This window comes from Felis catus, chromosome A2 (assembly GCF_018350175.1).
Source record: "Felis catus isolate Fca126 chromosome A2, F.catus_Fca126_mat1.0, whole genome shotgun sequence".
Taxonomy (NCBI): domain Eukaryota; kingdom Metazoa; phylum Chordata; class Mammalia; order Carnivora; family Felidae; genus Felis; species Felis catus.
This window is the reverse complement of record NC_058369.1, coordinates 153,330,265-153,346,744: the sequence shown is the minus strand read 5'-3', so window position 1 is coordinate 153,346,744 and position 16,480 is coordinate 153,330,265. Positions and strand designations below refer to the sequence as shown.

The 16,480-nt window shown below is 40.1% G+C and overlaps 1 protein-coding gene across 2 annotated transcripts in view; it reads right to left on the bottom strand.

The window, feature by feature from the left end:
- TRIM24 (tripartite motif containing 24) overlaps positions 1–14,322 on the bottom strand; it is a 123,450-nt gene extending 109,128 nt beyond the window's left edge. Inside the window, exon 1 of one of the 2 annotated variants that reach the window (XM_023250604.2) lies at positions 13,635–14,322. In XM_023250604.2, coding sequence (XP_023106372.1) covers positions 13,635–13,998 — 364 coding nt within the window. In that variant the 5' untranslated portion in view covers positions 13,999–14,322. The remainder of the gene's footprint in view (positions 1–13,634) is intronic. The other variant, XM_019825074.3, reaches the window with a different exon arrangement.
- Between the last annotated feature and the right edge of the window lie 2,158 nt (positions 14,323–16,480).

Sequence of the window (16,480 nt, the reverse complement as noted above, 5' to 3'; positions counted from 1 at the left end):
ACACATAGACATGTTTGGAGCTCAAGGGTCATGTCTACAACTTACTCCCATATAAGTAAAAAATAAATAAAATTAAAAAATAACCCTAAGTATACCAAAGCGAGAAATAAGGAAAATGTAACAAAATTCAGCATCCTTAGGAAGGGCTCATAGGGCTTAATGCTAAGTTCTCACATGTGGGCTTTATGGTGAAACATCAGTTGGCTGGATATGTGTCTCAATTCAATTTTTTTTCTGTGAAAACCTTAGAAATCTTTACTCCAGGTTCTTCTGGAGTCAAGTCCAATGATAATCTGACATTCTTTCCATTGTAAGTGATGCACTCTTTTTGTGTAGATGCCCAAAGTATTATTTTCTTTTTCTTTCAGAGCCCTACAACAAGTTTCAATTGATGGCTGTTGTCTCCATTTTCCTAGGCACTTGGTGAACCTTTTCAATACAAACGTTCATCTCTGTTTTAACAATATTTTGTTTTTGTTTTGTTTCTTTGTTCAAGTAGTCTTCAGGTACTATTATTAACGTTCATATATTTATGTGCATATGTATGTAAAATCTTTCACTTTATGAATTTCTTATGATATCTTTACTTGATTTGTAAAATCATTTATTTCTTTTATGGTACTTTCTGGAGTGTTTAGTCATTCAAGAATTTTCTGGTTCATCTTCATTTCTGAAATCTTTCTAATTCATTCCTCATTCTGTCAATTTTTCTTTTCATGACTTCCTACAGAATAGGAGCTCATTTCTAAACTTTTCTAAATCTAATTTATACTGTTTTTTTCATAACATAGTTTTATTTTCCCAGCTCATTTTATGGAAGTAGGTTTCATTATCTCTCTGCTTTAAGACCAAGGTATACTGCTATCTTCACTTCTTTAGATCTGTTAATTCAGAGGACTTCTGTCATCTTTTTTTCTTATACTACCTTTCAATCATACAAAACTATAGTACTTTCTATAGACCAATTTACAGTAGCATGTGTTTTCTTATAAAGTTTCCTAGGTAGGATTCATAAACAAATGGTACCTTAGTGTAAACACTTCCCTAATGCTTTGAGATTTGCCTTCTCGAATGCCCCCTCCCACATGTATCTGAGGCTTTTCTCTTCTTTGCCCCCAAATTCCTACCCTGGTCAACTTGTGTTTATTTGCAGCAGTTTCTTCTCAGTGTGGGGCTCTGTTCTTTCACTGAATATTTCCAAGAATCTCAGGAACCAGGCTGTCCCAGCTCCCTTGCACTTTCCAGTGGCAAACTGTGTCTCATTTCAGACCCTATTAACGATTTGTGGACCACACTTTGAGTAGCACTAAACTGAGATACTCTCTTCTTCAGAGAAATGCTGGGTGGCTTTCTAAGAAGGCAGACAGGTACCACTATAAATGTATATGATGTCTAGCAGCAAGTGGACCTCAACATGATCTGCAATCCTACTACGTTTTACTGGAAAATTCAATCCTCTCTGAGGACACACAGACAAACCTATTTATTCCTGCCTTCTCTCCTGTTCATAACAAAACATCTCTCCTTCTATCCAAAGTCATCAATCTCTCCACCTATGCCTTGGATTAATCCTATCCTGCCTTGTCAAAACCCTCACACACTCACTTAGAAATCTCTTTGGTACATCCAATAGCTCACTTGATTGAACTCTTCCACTTTCATATAAACATGCTTAAAGCCTTTCCTGTTTACAAAAAAAAGCAATCAACAAGAAACCCTTAACTCCATTTTTTTCTCCCCAAGTATTGCCTTATCCCTTTAAACTTCTCTACAGAGTTGTCTAAACTTTCCATCTATATCTCTTTACTTCCTATCCACTGTATAACCCACCCCAATATGGTTTCCCCTTCTACTTCACCAAAATATGCTTTTGCACGATTGCCATGTTTCTAACGCTAAAAATGTTCTTGGCCTCTCTTACCTGATCTTGCAGAAATATGACACTATGAAACACCACTGCTTTGTTAATTCTTTCTTTCCTTGGCTTCCATGACACTACGTATTTCTGGTTTTCTCCTACCTCTTTCTCAGTCTCCTTTGTATATTTCCATCCTTATCTAGTAGCCATTACATACCTGACTTCCTGAAGCCTTGTCCTAGGTGATCTCCTCACTTTCACCTCCAGAGGAGAAGGGAAAAGAGCAAAGGAAGGACAACAGGAGACGAAAAAGGATGGGTCTGAGAAGTGGGAGGAAACCTTAATACCAAAAGATGGGTGGGAAAGTGAGCTGAGAAGATTAGTAAAAGCAAGTTAAGGCACATGACACACAAGTATAGAAGAATGATGAAGACTGGAAGAAACATAAATCAACATGCACCAGTACAAAGAGACAGACACTAGGAATCTCATGTGCTATAGGTTCTCTTCCTGGTTATCCTTAATGCTTAATATAGACAGCCAATAGAGCCCAGAAAGAGTATTCATTCACAATCAAGGTAAAATAAAGACCTTCTGGTAGTTATGAATCCTAATTACTATACATGACATTTTTCTTTTAAATTTATTGTATCATGACAAGAGTACCTATGGACTATGTATATTAGAAGAAATCAGAACAAATTTCTTTGAGGAACAGTGTATTTTTACAACTTAGAAGAGATTTGAAAACCATTTTGAAAGAAGAGATAAACATGGAAAAATACTGAGGCAATTCAGCTGACAGTTATATTCACATGTTTTAAACAAATATTTGAACATGAACCCTACATATATTATGTACATATAGTATAGCACTAGTAGATCTTGTACACAATAAATCACATGAACATAAAACAATTTTTAAATGCACAATTTTACTTATTTGTTTCTGAAAGTGGAAGAGAGAGCACAAACACATGAGTGGGGGAGAGGCAGAGAGAGAGGGAGACAGAGAATCCCAAGCAGGCTCCATGCTGTCAGTGCACAGCCTGACTCAGGGCTCAAATCCACAAACCCTGAGATCATGACCTGAGCTGAAATCAAGAGTTGAATGCTTAACTGACTGAGCCACCCAGGTGCCCAAAACATTAAAAAGTTTTTTAATGTTTATTTATTTTAGAGAGAGAAAGTGTACATGTGCACGAGCAGGGGAGGGGCAGAGAGAGAGGGAGACAGACTCCAGACCCACATACTGCGAGATAATGACCTGAGCCAAAGTCGTAAGCTTAACCAACTAAGCCACCCAGGTGCCCGCCACCCCCTCAGAAAAAAACATTTTTAAAGAATAAAATCAGGGTCAAATATTTTTAAATGTCTTGCTAATCATGATAGCTATGAAGCTATTATCCTCTCATTGTCCAAGATATGATATACACTTAAGGCATAGTTCATCGTTAATATAGAGGATGTCCATCCATTTCAAAGAGTCTTCTTGGTAACTTTGAAACTTTTAGGTCTAATTGTTAGATATGGTTAGAAAATTACTTATGTTCATCTCACAGTAAGACTAATTAAGGTCCTATAAAGTATCAGCTCTGTCACTATAATGCTGTTATACTTACAAATTAATGTTATTTTTCATCAGAGCTAAAAATGAGACTTCAAAGATTCAAATAATTTAGGGCTGGTGGCAAATCACAAATCCATCAACTCCATACACCTAGTAAAATGGAAAACAAAATGGAACAGCAACAATTACAGCTTTCTACAAAATACAGATCTCCTGGCCAGCTAATCCACCACTGACTGACTGCATATTCAGGTGCCAGGAAATGACAAGTATCTATCCCTCTATGTAACACTAAAGAAGTCATCAAAGGTGAGAAGCCCTGAGGAACCTTCTGTATTTTCCTTAACTGGGGAAGAGCCAAGCTATCAGCATCCACCCTTGATTACAGACTTAAAATGTAACACTCAAGGCTATTAATATTGGCACTGGGGATCACTTTTTATGGCTATTGCACATGTGCCCTACATGCTACAACTTGGGAATTTCTCCAGGCTGCTGAAACTGAGGGGTTTTTATGAGTGGCCTCCATATGGGACTTTCCTAGTAACTGGGATTACAGGATTTTATGTCAGGGTCCTGATAATGGCCTACCATGATCTTCAATTTTCGACAGGCATTTTGGTTCAAAACAAAGGTTATAATCCATAAACCAAGTTATCCCAAAACATGTAAATTGTATAATTTGTGTATGTGCACTAGGGGTAGAATGAGGGGACACAACAGGGTCTGCAGTATAGAAATCCTATCAGTTCCAGTGTAGCTGTGTACAGTTTATAGACTGCACAGCACAAGGGACTTCTCAATTTAAGAGAGCTCTTATTTCTAATTAATGCAAAGGTACCTTTTGGCCTGCAGCAGCCCTGATTCCTTCCCTCAGGATACTTTGTATACTTTATGTGAAATGTAGCCATTTAACAGGCTTATTCATGTGACCATGACAATCTACTTATCAAGTACTTTAAAGGTTAATTTATGCATAGAAGTTCTAATGTTTTCCCTCAACTCAATAAATTACATGTTACCTCATAATGTGACACACATACCATTTTAGAGACTACTGGTCTAGAATGTACTTGCAAATGCAGGAGTCAATTTGAGAAAGGGGCCAAGGTTACAGGGAGAAATGCAAGACTTGTGCAACTAGGTTGATAACTTAATTTGGTGAGATCTCTAAGAAAAATTAAAAAGACAAAAAAATCTAGAGATGTAAGAACCAAAGTTAGCAAATTACTCACATCTAGGTTTATTTAAAAGATGCAATGCAATTTAAAAATGGTAATTTGGGGTACCTGGATGGCTCAGTCAGTTAAGCATCCTGCTCTTGATTTTGGTTCAGGTCATAATCTCACAGTCATGAGACTGAGCCTGGCATTGGGCTCTGGGTTAAGCATGGACCCTGCCTGGGATTTTCTCTCTCCCTCTCTTTGCCCCTCCACCACTTGCACATGTACACGCTCTCTCAAAAATAAACATTTTTTCTAATGGTATTTTGGGGCACCTGGGTGGTTCAGTCGTTAAGCATCCCACTTCAGCTCAAGTTATGATCTCAAGGTTCCTGAGTTCGAGCCCGGCATTGGGCTGTCTGCAGTCAGCACAGAGCCCACTTTGATCCTCTGTCCCCCTTTCTCTCTGTCCCTCCCCTACTCACACTCTCTCTCAAAAATAAACATAAAAAAAAAAAAAAAAACTAAAAAACGGTATTTTGACATCCACTTTCCACCAGGACAGAGTAACCAATACCAAGACAAGTTTGCCTGCTAGGAAAAAATGTATGTAACTGGGAAGAATATAGGAAGCAACTTGTCTTCAGGCATTAGACAATAAGCAAGTAAAGACTGTGATCCCTGAAAAAAAGGAAATTCAGGAGGTGAGCCTCGAAAATGTCTTGATTCTATGCCTGGGGACTCTTTACCAACCACAGTGCAGGGAGCTAGAGTCTAAGTAGAACACAGCTAAGAGCCAGAGGAGAATGTGGGGCTGTGGAACAAATTAAACACTGGAGGAAGAGAGCTGCAAAAAGTAAGGATGCCAGGAGTCTCTGTAGGGTTTCTCCCAAGTCCTTGGCTGAAGGCTACCAGGCATGTGCACAACAAGACTTTGGGAAACTTACCAGAGAGTAGTTGCTAAGGGATTGAGAAAAGCAAAGATACTAGAGACCCAACAAGATCAAAGAGAAAACCAATTTTTAAAAAGTAGTCTTAACTCAGCCATACTAATAATTACTTAAAATGTAAATGGTCAAATTAAAAGCAAAAATTTACAGGTTGGATTAAGAAAAAAAAAGACACAGCTATATACTATCTACAAGAGACATAATTTAAATATAAAGGTTAAAAGTAAAAGAATGGGAAAATATACTACGCAAATAGAGATTAAAAAAAAAAAAAAAACTGGTGCAACTGTATTAATATAAGACAATGCAAACTTCACCAAAAAGTAGTGTGAGATAACATTTCAGTGTTAAAAAAGGGCAAGCAATTCATCAGTAAGATAAAGATTCAAAATACCTGTAGCAAAAACTAACCAGGATTAAAGGAATAAAAAGACAAATCAACAATTATGATTTTAACATTCTTCTCTCCATAACTGATGATCAAGTAGACAACAACAAAAAAACCACACCCAATACAAATATAGATTTTTACAACACTATCAACCAACTTGACCTAACTGACATTTACTGAACACTACACCCAACAACTGTAGATAGAATTTAAGTTCTTTTCAAATACACATGGAACATTCACCAAGACAGAGAATACGTTAGGACATAAAAGGTCTCAATAACTTCAAAAGATTTAAGTCTTAACAGAGAATTTTTTTTTACTACAATGGAATAAGCTACCCAGAAAATCCCATTTACCTTTAAATTAACACATTTTTCTTTTTTTCTTTTTTAACACTTATTCATTTTTGAGAGAAGGAGATAGAGCGCAAGTAGGGGAGGGGCAGAGAGAGAGGGAGACACAAAATCCCAAGCAGGGTCCAATCTCTGACCTGTCAGGTCCTGACATGTAGGACCCAAACTGAACCCAAACCAAAGAACCAAGAGATCATGACCTGGGCCTAGGTCGGACGCTTAACCAACTGAGCCACCCAGGAGCCCCAAATTAATACATTTCTAAGCAACCCATCAGTCACAGAAGAAATCACAAGAGAAATTTAAAAAAATGTTTTTAATGTTTATTTTGAGAGAGACACAGTGCAAGCAGGGGAAGGCAGAGAGACCCACAGAATCTTAAACAGGCTCCAGGCTCTAAGCTGTCAGCACAGAGCCCCACGCCGGGCTCAAACTCACAAACCGCGACATCATGACCTGAGCTGAAGTCGGACGCTCAACCAACTGAGCCACCCAGGCGCCCCCACAAGAGAAATTTTAAAATATTTTAATAGAATGTTAATAAAAACACAATGCAAACTTTGTTTGAGGTGGCTAACACATAGAAAATAATACCTTTAAAGCAGAGACAAACAAGAAATAAAATTAAAGCCAAAAGTTAGGTGATAAGCCCTTAGTGACTAGCAAGCAAGAAAAAGAGTAAATATTACTAATAGAAGCAAAATAGGGGACAGCACTCAGCCTCCGAAAACATTAAAATGATAAGGGAATACTGTGACCAAATATATGCCAAAAATGTAGCAATTAGATGAAACAGAAAATTTTCTTCAATTTACCAAAATGGATTCATGAAGAAATATAAAGTCTGAATAGCCCTGTATCAATTAAAGACACTTAATTCCTAATCAAAAACCTTCTCATGAAGAAAACTCCAAGCCCATATGGATTCACTGAATTCTGTCAAATATTTAAATACTAATTTTACAAAACCTCTTTCAGAAAATGAGATGGAACACTTTATATATTGAGGTCAGTATTACCTTGATACCCAAATCAGATAAAGATACAAGAAAGCTTCCTCATCAACATAAAAATGTCCTTAAAATATTAGCAAACCAAATCCAGAAGTACACCAAAAGGATAATACATCATGACCAAGCAGTGCATATCCCAACAATACAAGATATGTTTAACATCTGAAAATCAACATAATTCACCACATTAACAGAAAAAAGAAAACCCACACTATCATTTTCATAGATACAGAAAATTCAATTGACAAAATTCATCATCCACTCATGATTAAAACCCTCAGCACTCTAGGAACAGAAGGAATCTTCTGAATTTTGATAACGAGTATCTGTAAAAAGGTAATAGATCTAACATATTAATTGTGAACAACTAATGTTATCCTCCTAAGATCAGGAATAAAGCAAGGATGTTATCTCTCATTTAATAGTGAAATTAAACATCTATTCAATATTGCAATAAGGGAAGAAAATGACCAATTATTAGGAACGGAAAGAAAGAAGTAAAACTATCTACCTGTAAACAAAGGCAGTCTACACAGAAAATCTTAAGGAATTTATAAAGAAACTACTAGATTTAATTGAAGTTAGCTAGATAATGGGATACAATCAATATACAAAAGTCAATTATATTTAGACTAGCAACCATTAGAAATATTTAAAAAAAATTTTTTTTAATGTTTATTTTTTGAGAGAGGACAGAGAATTGAGCAGCCAAGGGGTAGAGAGAGAGGGAGACAGAGGATCTGAAGTGGGCTCTGTGCACAAAGAGCCTGACTCGGGGCTCAAACCCATATGCCATGAAATCATGACCTGAGCTTAACCAACTGACCCACCCAGGCACCCCTAGAAAATGATATTTTCAAAAACACCATGATCATTAAACAACATTATCATAAATTTTTTTGGAATAAACTTCACAAATATTGTGCAAGCCTACTATGAGAAAATAGTACTCAGAGAAACTAAAGATCTAAGTAAATGGGAGATAAAACATGTTTATAGATAGGAACTGTCAATATTGTTAGATCATTCTCCCCAAAGTAGTATCTGGACTTAATGCAATTCTAATCAAAATCATAGCAGGCTTTATGTAGAAATTAACAAGCTGCCTCTAAAATTTATGAAGAAATGCAAATGACTTCAAAGAGCCAAACAATTTTGAAAAGGAACAAAACTGCCCAATTCCAAATTTGCTTTGAAAGCTACAGTAATAATCGGGGCGCCTGAGTGGCTCAGTCGGTTAAGCGTTCGACTTCAGCTCAGGTCACGATCTCATGGATTGTGAGTTCGGGCCTCATCAGGTTCTGTGCTGATGGCTTGGAGCCTGGAGGCTGCTTCAGATTCTTTGTCTCCCTCTCTCTCTGCCCCTCCCCTGCTCACGATCTGTCTCTCTCTGTCTCAAAAATAAACATTAAAAAAAAAAATTTTAAAGCTACAGTAATAAAAAAAAAACAGTTAGTACCGAATGGATAGATCAATAGAACAGAAAAGAATATAGAAATAGAACCATACTATGTTCAACTGATTTTTTACAAAAATGCCCAAGTGACATAATGGGAAAAGGACTCTTTTCAGTAAATGGTGCTTTAACATATGGTTGAAAACATGAACCTCAACCCTTACCTCATACAAAAATTGCTCAAAATAGATTATAGCTCTAAATATAAAAACTAAAACTACCAAAAGACGGTATAAAATCTTAGTAAATTTAGGGTAGGCACAGAAGTATTAGAACACAAAAATCACTAATCATAAAAGAAAAAAATTGATAAATCATACTTAAATCAAAATTTCAAACTTCAGCTCTTCAAAAAATACCATTAAGAAAATGAACAGGCAAGCTATAGGCATGAAAGAAAATATGTGCAATACACATATTTAACAAAGGACCAGGATACAGAATATATATAAAGAATAGTTTTCTGGGGCACCAGAGTGGCTCAGTCAGTTAAGTGTTTGACTCTTGATTTTGGCTCAGGTCATGATCTCAGGGTCATGAGATCAAGCCTTGCATTGGGCTCAGGGCTGAGCATAGAGCCTGCTTGAGAACATCTCTCCCCTCCTCTCTGTCCATCACCCCAACCTCCCCCCACACTCCCCTCCAGGAAAAAATAAACATTAAAAAAGAATATATACTTTTCAATAATATATCCAATTACCTAATTTTAAAAATCTGCAAAAGACAAACTGAAATTTTACCAAAAAGTTGTAATAATCAATAAGCATAGGAAAGATGCTCATCATTATTCATTGGGGAAATGAAATTAAAACCATGAGACAACCCTTCACACATACTAAAACGACTAAAATTAAAGACTAACAACACTCAAATTGGCAACGATGTGAACCAACTGGAACTCTTATACGTTGCTGGAGGGAATGCAAAACAGTACAACCAGTGTAAATATACGTTTATGATGCAAACAAGAAATTCCAATTATAAGTATTTACCCAAGGAAATGAAAACATATCCACATAAAGACTTGTCTACAGATATTTATAACAATTTTATTCATAATAGCCCCAAATTGAAACCAATAGTATAATTTCCATTAATAGGTGAATATTGAATATAATATCGTATAATAAAACTGGTGGACAATATGGATCAGTGTTAAATACTATTAATTCTTTGTCATTGTATCTTGTACTCACAAGGTGATTTATACTTCTCTCACCAAGAACCCAAAGAAACCAGATCCCAGAATTGACAGTTATGTATCTCTTAGACCACCTATTAGAAAAGAAGTCTAGGAAAATTGATGGATTCTTTTATTTTACTCTCCTTGGTCAAATAATGTGATCCCTTTCAAAAGTATGCTCAGTATTCTTGTAAAAATAGCTTAGAGTTTGCTACGCTTGCTGACTACATCACCACCACAAAATATTACACCATGTTGTAACATCTCTCCAGGATTAGTTTGTCTTCTGACTTCATGTATCTGTAATGTACCTAAAGAAAAACTGTTTTCTAAGCTCTTCCCTCTTTCCTGGATATAACTGCACACTAAGAAAATGACAGTCACACCTGAGGTAGTCATCCAACTTTAGCATGTGGCCACTCATCCTCATTCCTTCCAACTGGCAGCCTTACAAAAGGACAGTTTTGACCCATGTTCTCAACGGCGGCTTGGTAGCTAGTTTAATTGTGTCTGAACATTTTATAAATTATAATACTTTTTGTTGTTATAAATTAGCTTTATTTCTTTTTCATAAAAAATATCTTAGGATTTATTTTCCATGAATCTCGTTTAGGATAACGGGGAGCACCAAAAAGTATTTAATAGAAAAATTAGGTCTGATAATGTTGAAACCTATCACTCTATGCCTTGAACTTTAGTCTTAATTTCCTTAAGAATCCTCTTATGATCAATTTCATTTCAGAATATTATACTGCTTGAGCTAAAGAAGCACTAGGGTTTAATATTATACTCTAGAATTCTAAAACTATGCCAAATTGGGCACTCTGGGGGGATGGGCCTAGAGATCTAAATTTTTAATGTAAATTTTTAACCAGTGAGGGGCGCCTGGGTGGCTCAGTGGGTTGACCTTCCAACTTTGGCCTACGTCATGATCTTGTGGTTCATGAGTTCAAGCCACACATTAAGGCTAGATGCTGCTGGCGCTTCAGATCCTCCACCCCTCTTTCTGCCCCTTCCCCACTTGCATTCTCTCAAAAATAAATAAAACATTTAAAATTTTATTTAAAAAAGTAAAAAATAAAATTTTACTCAGCGATTCTAGTAGAGCTAAAATTTGAAAACCACTATCTAAATCTAAAAGGGAAGAGTTTAACTGCAACATAATTGTGGCCTCAACAAAACTTGTTTTATTTGGCCTACACAATGGGCTTGTGTTCAATATATATATATATATATATATATATATATATATATATATATATATATATTATTCACTTGCCAATATCTAGTACTAGCGAAAGGTTACACAAAAATCCAGGCTTCAGACTTCTCATTAAAATATATACATAAATGTCCTTCCATACTGGCCCTGCCCTCTCTTACATGACCATCTGCTGAGGCTGAGTTTGTTCGCCTTCTCTTTCACTCTCCACCATTCCCTATTATTTTACCCAGATACCTGGCTTAGCTCCTGTAGGTATTACAGTTTGACCCTCAAGACTGTACCGACACGTTCATTAGGAGAATAAAGAACAGAGATGATCAAATGAACCCTATTTATTTAGTTATGAAACGTACTGGCTAAAGTTTTACTTCAGCTAGTATTAGAATAAGTTTGCAATGAGAAAGGGAGAACATAAGTCATTAAGATTCAGGATAGATAGTATTTTTAATTTACTGAAGATAACCCTCTTTTTTTAGAGTGTATTTAAAAGTGTCATTTGATAGAGACTTTTTCTTTCTTGGTATAAAAACAGAAACATTACCTTCCAATCTTAAATGCTTTCTTGAACTATTGCTTACAAACACCAAGATAAAATATATTTAGAGGTTAGAATTAAAAAGAACATTTTAAGAAATCTGGAATTGCAAATTTGTCTCAGAGTTGACTTTCAGAGCTTGTCTTATCCATGTTCTCATTCATTCTGACCTAAATGTCACTGCCGGGCACATGATAAATCTTAATTCTAGAATTATGCAAAATTCAGATCCTGACTACTAGCCTGTTTAACCGCTTAAAATATAAATAAAAGAAACTATAAAATGTATCTAAAAACTAAGACTTAAGTTTCACCTGTACTAAATTTCCAACAGGTGAGCCACATCAGAGAAAACAAGTGTGAAAGATCTCAGACTTTTGCAAGCTAGCTTACCAGGATTGAAGACACAAAGACTCAGGGGTGAGAGATAAGGGGCAGTTTGTTAGTTACAATAACATAAAGCAAAGCACCAACACTTTTGCACTGGTTCCCAGAACCCCAGTTCCCACCAGGCAAGGCGAAAATGGCCAGCTGACACCTGCACAGGCAATGGGTTGTGTTACACAAGAGGAAACCTAAGCTTAGAGAACACCAGTCTTTTATCACAGGCAATAAGCACGCCTGCCTTTTACCCCAGTAGACATTTATTATACTGGACCATACGCATGCCTGCTCTTTGCTCTGATGGAAGACACTATCTCTATCTTCCAAGGCTGTTCCTTATACAGACATCTTTTAAAAAACAGAAACAAAGGGCAGTCAGTACCTTCCTGGCAAGACCTGCAGAAACTTAGAGACCCGTGGAAAATTGTCTCCCTCAACTGGATACTGTTCCTAACATACACTCAAATGAGAAGTCTAACACTACAATCTATTTATGGCATCAATTTCATATACCCCTTGACCGGCTCAATTACTTAATCACCAATTTATCTCAAATTAAATCAACTAGAACCTCTAAAAAGGAAGTATATATTAAAAAGGAATGACTCCCCTTTTCCAGTTACTTTCTATTTTTAAAAAGAAGATGCTCCAATATTTGCAATATTAAAATTTAAAATCCTCAAGCATTCCACTAGAAATGATTACTATGCTTACTTTAACTAACTTTAAATGTTTCAAACCTGTTAACGCTAGCAATAGGAACTACCTGTCAAAAGTCTCATTATACAGTAACAAACACCACAAAGAGAACAGTGACTTCAACATTTCCAGCTGCTCTCTACAAAATACGAGACAATTCTGCACCCCAAATCACTCTGTTCTATTTCTCCTTACCCTTTACCGTCTCAAAATAAAATCCTCGAATGAGAAAGACAACAAAATACCGTCTCTTTAGGTTCCTTTGTCCCTAGCTGAAGGTAGAAAATCGGGGACTCGTTAAGGTAAAGAACCTGAAACATGCAAGATAGAAAATAGACGGCATCCGATCTGTAATCAATCACCGGAGAAAGTCCCCATCACTTCATCTTCATCCCTCCCTTCCCCCCTCCAGCTCAAATAGCGTGGGTATATACGAGATGATTAGGATCATATGGACCCGGACAAAGCTCCGGGGAGGCAGAGGGTAGCAGTTAACTAGATGCAGTCGGCAAAGAATCCGAGATACACGCTACAGCCGACTCCAACGGAGGTTTTCAAAAGTGCGGGTCGCACGGGCCACCCAACCCTGGAGGAGAATGCTGAGCAGCAGGAGGAGCAGCGGCGGCGCCGCCAAGTCCTCAGCGCCCGTGGAAGTTGCTCGCGGGGCGCGCGGCACGCCGCAGAGCGCGCGGGCCCTCCATGTCACCGCCGCCAACACAGACCCTCCTCCTCGCCCCTCCCCCGCCGCGCACCCCGGGCGGCGGCGACATGACAGCGGGTCGCGCCGCACAAGGGCGCTCGCCTCCCGGAGCCCCTCCCCAGGCTCCCCGGCGTCCCCGGCCGGCTCTCACCTTGGGTGGCGAACGGCGAGGAGCCGCTGACCGGCGAGCCGGGGGCGGGGACGGGCGGCGGGGTCTCGGCCGAGCCCAGCATGGGCGCGGGCAGCATGAGGTAGCGCTGGGGCGCGGGTAGGCAGCGCTGGCAGAAGGAGTGCAGGCAGGGCAGCAGCTTGGGCGCCCGGCTCTGGATGTTCTGGTGGCACACGGCGCAAGTGTCCAACAGGTTGAGCCGGGCCGCCTCGCCTCCGCGCTCCGAGTCGGGGCCCTGCCGACTCTCGGCCTCATTCTCCCCGCTTGGCGCCGCCGAGGGCCCCCCGGCGGCCGCCGCCGAAGCCGCCGCGGCCGCCGTCGCCGCCTTCTCCACAGCCACCTCCATTGTCCTGCCCCCGCCGCCGCCGCCGCCGCTGCCGGGGAAGGGGGAGCGCGGTCTCCGCCGGCCGCCGCCCCCGACGACCTCCTCCTCCTCCTCCTCACAGGCCGTTCGGGTGACCCGCGGGAGAGGGAGGGAGAACGGGCCGGGCCGAGAAAGGCTCCTCAGGCCCCGGGGATCCGCCTCCCGGGTGGCGCGGCCGGAAGAAGGGGATCTGTCAGCGGGAACCGTTCCTCGCACCGGGAAGGCTGCGCCCCGTCCGCTTCGCCAACCGCCGCGGCGCTCGTCGAAACCGCCCAGCCCGCCCTCGTCTCCCCGCCTTTCTCTCTGGGCCCCTGGCCCATCTCAGGCCCCGCCCCCGCCCTCCCTCTCCCAGCAACTGAGGCGACAACGAGGAAGGCGCCGCCCAATAGCCGCAGCGCCTGGCCGGGGGGCGGGGCCTGCCCAAGCCCGCGAGGCTCCGACGGCCTCGGCGGGAGGCTGGGAGGTGGGAGGGCGCTTGCCCAGCCCCGCCCCCCGAGCTCCTAGAGCCGCGGCTTCTGATTGGGCTTTTGTGTGTGTTTCGCTCCCCTGAAAAGATTAAGGGATCGTTTGTGAAAGACAGACCGACTAATTCGGTCCGCCTGTGATAGCTCCTCCTATGGGGCGGAGCTCCACCGTGTGTACTCAACGCCGTTAATTAAGTAACTGCTTCGGAGAAAACTCTCGTTTTACTGCTGAAGACGGGGGTCCTGTGGGAGGAGTAAATATGGTGGGAGGGTCAAAGGATGACGAAGTACAGATTGTGAGGAGCTAACAAGGTAAGAATTTTACAAAAGCAGAAATGTTGTGTAAAAAAGATATGTGGAGGCAGCATGGATTTGCCACCTGAATTTACTCTTCTCTATGATGAATGATGGAGCCTGAAGAATAAGGGGGTGGGGGGGGAGGTTCTCTTGCAAGTCAGAAATTTTTTTAAGGATTTCGCCAGTGAAACGATGAAAGGTGAAATCAATTTTTAAAGTAAGTGATTTGCTTTTCAAATGAATAAAAATGGTTCTTCAAGGACTTAATATATAAAGATGGTCTGAAAATGTCTTCATTGTATACGGTTGGCACCAACTCAAAAAATAAAAATAAATCTCCGTACTGACGTCCAAATAACGCCTTCAATATTTTTTTCATTCTGACCCCCAAAACACAGGCTTACGTCAGAAGGTACACACGTGTTCCCTCAAAATATAGCCAAGCTTCCGGGCACCTGGCTGGCTCAATGCATAGAGCATGCGGCTCTTGAGCTCAGGGTTGTGAGTTCAAGCCCCATGTTGGGCGTGGGACATAATAAAAAAATGACCAAGCTTTTAAGGAACTGGAAGTATAGAAATGGAGTGAGGAAAACAAAACTTCTGCACACACATGTGAAAAGATTGTATGGAAGTGTAAATGGAGTAGTGTTGGACCTTTGAGGAAAGTGAGATGGGGTCAGAAAAGGCCTTGTTAAAACTGAAATGATCCTGGGGCGCCTGGGTGGCTCAGTCGGTTAAGCAGCCGACTTCGGCTCAGGTCATGATCTCGCGGTCCGTGAATTCGAGCCCCGCGTCGGGCTCTGTGCTGACAGCCCAGAGCCTGGAACCTGTTTCAGATTCTGCGTCTCCCTCTCTCTCTGCGCCTCCCCCATTCACGCTCTTTCTCTGTCTCCAAATAAATAAACGTTAAAAAAAATTTTTTTTAAACCGAAATGATCCTGGAAGAACAAATGGCAGCGAGAGAGGGCAGGCTCTAGGCGTCCTGGCCCTCCCTTACCTTTCCCAAGTTATTCCCTTCCCACCAGCCTCTTTTCCAAACAGATCGTGAATCCAATCACGATAGGCCTCCAAGAGTGAAGTTCTCCTCCTTAATGGCTTTCAAGAGCTCACTATTTGTTTTGTATAGTGGTAGTTTCTTAAACCTTAGTTTGCATCAGAATCACCTGGCAAGCGTACTTAAAAGCTGGTTCTTGGGCTCATCCCCATATTCAATTTTAAAAGCATCTGGTGATTGTGATTAAAGCTCCCTGCGCTCTCATACTTAATGCTGTAGCAATTTTCATACCTCCTGCTTTGCACATTCTGTTCCCTTTGTTGTAGAATGCTTTTCCCTCAAAGTTCAGGCTTACCTAGTGTCCCCTTAAATGACTCCATGTGAAGTTCGTCACTCTTTCCCCCGTACTCATTCTGTACTCCATCTTTTGGTAGCTGCACCCTGAAGATCTTCATATACTAGGAAAGCAAATTATAAATTAATGACTTCATATGCTAATAATTCATTACAGAGATGGTAAACGGGACTCAAGCAGACTAAAGACAAGCACCTTTTATTCCCTTGGATGATGGTAGTGAAGGAAAGAAAAAGCAGTATATCCTGGAGGCTTGTTTTTGGAGAATTCCATGCAATTTGATAACAATCCACTAGTTTACTTTCTCAAATCATCATGGATAATCAGTTCTACAGATAATTATCTTCCATATTC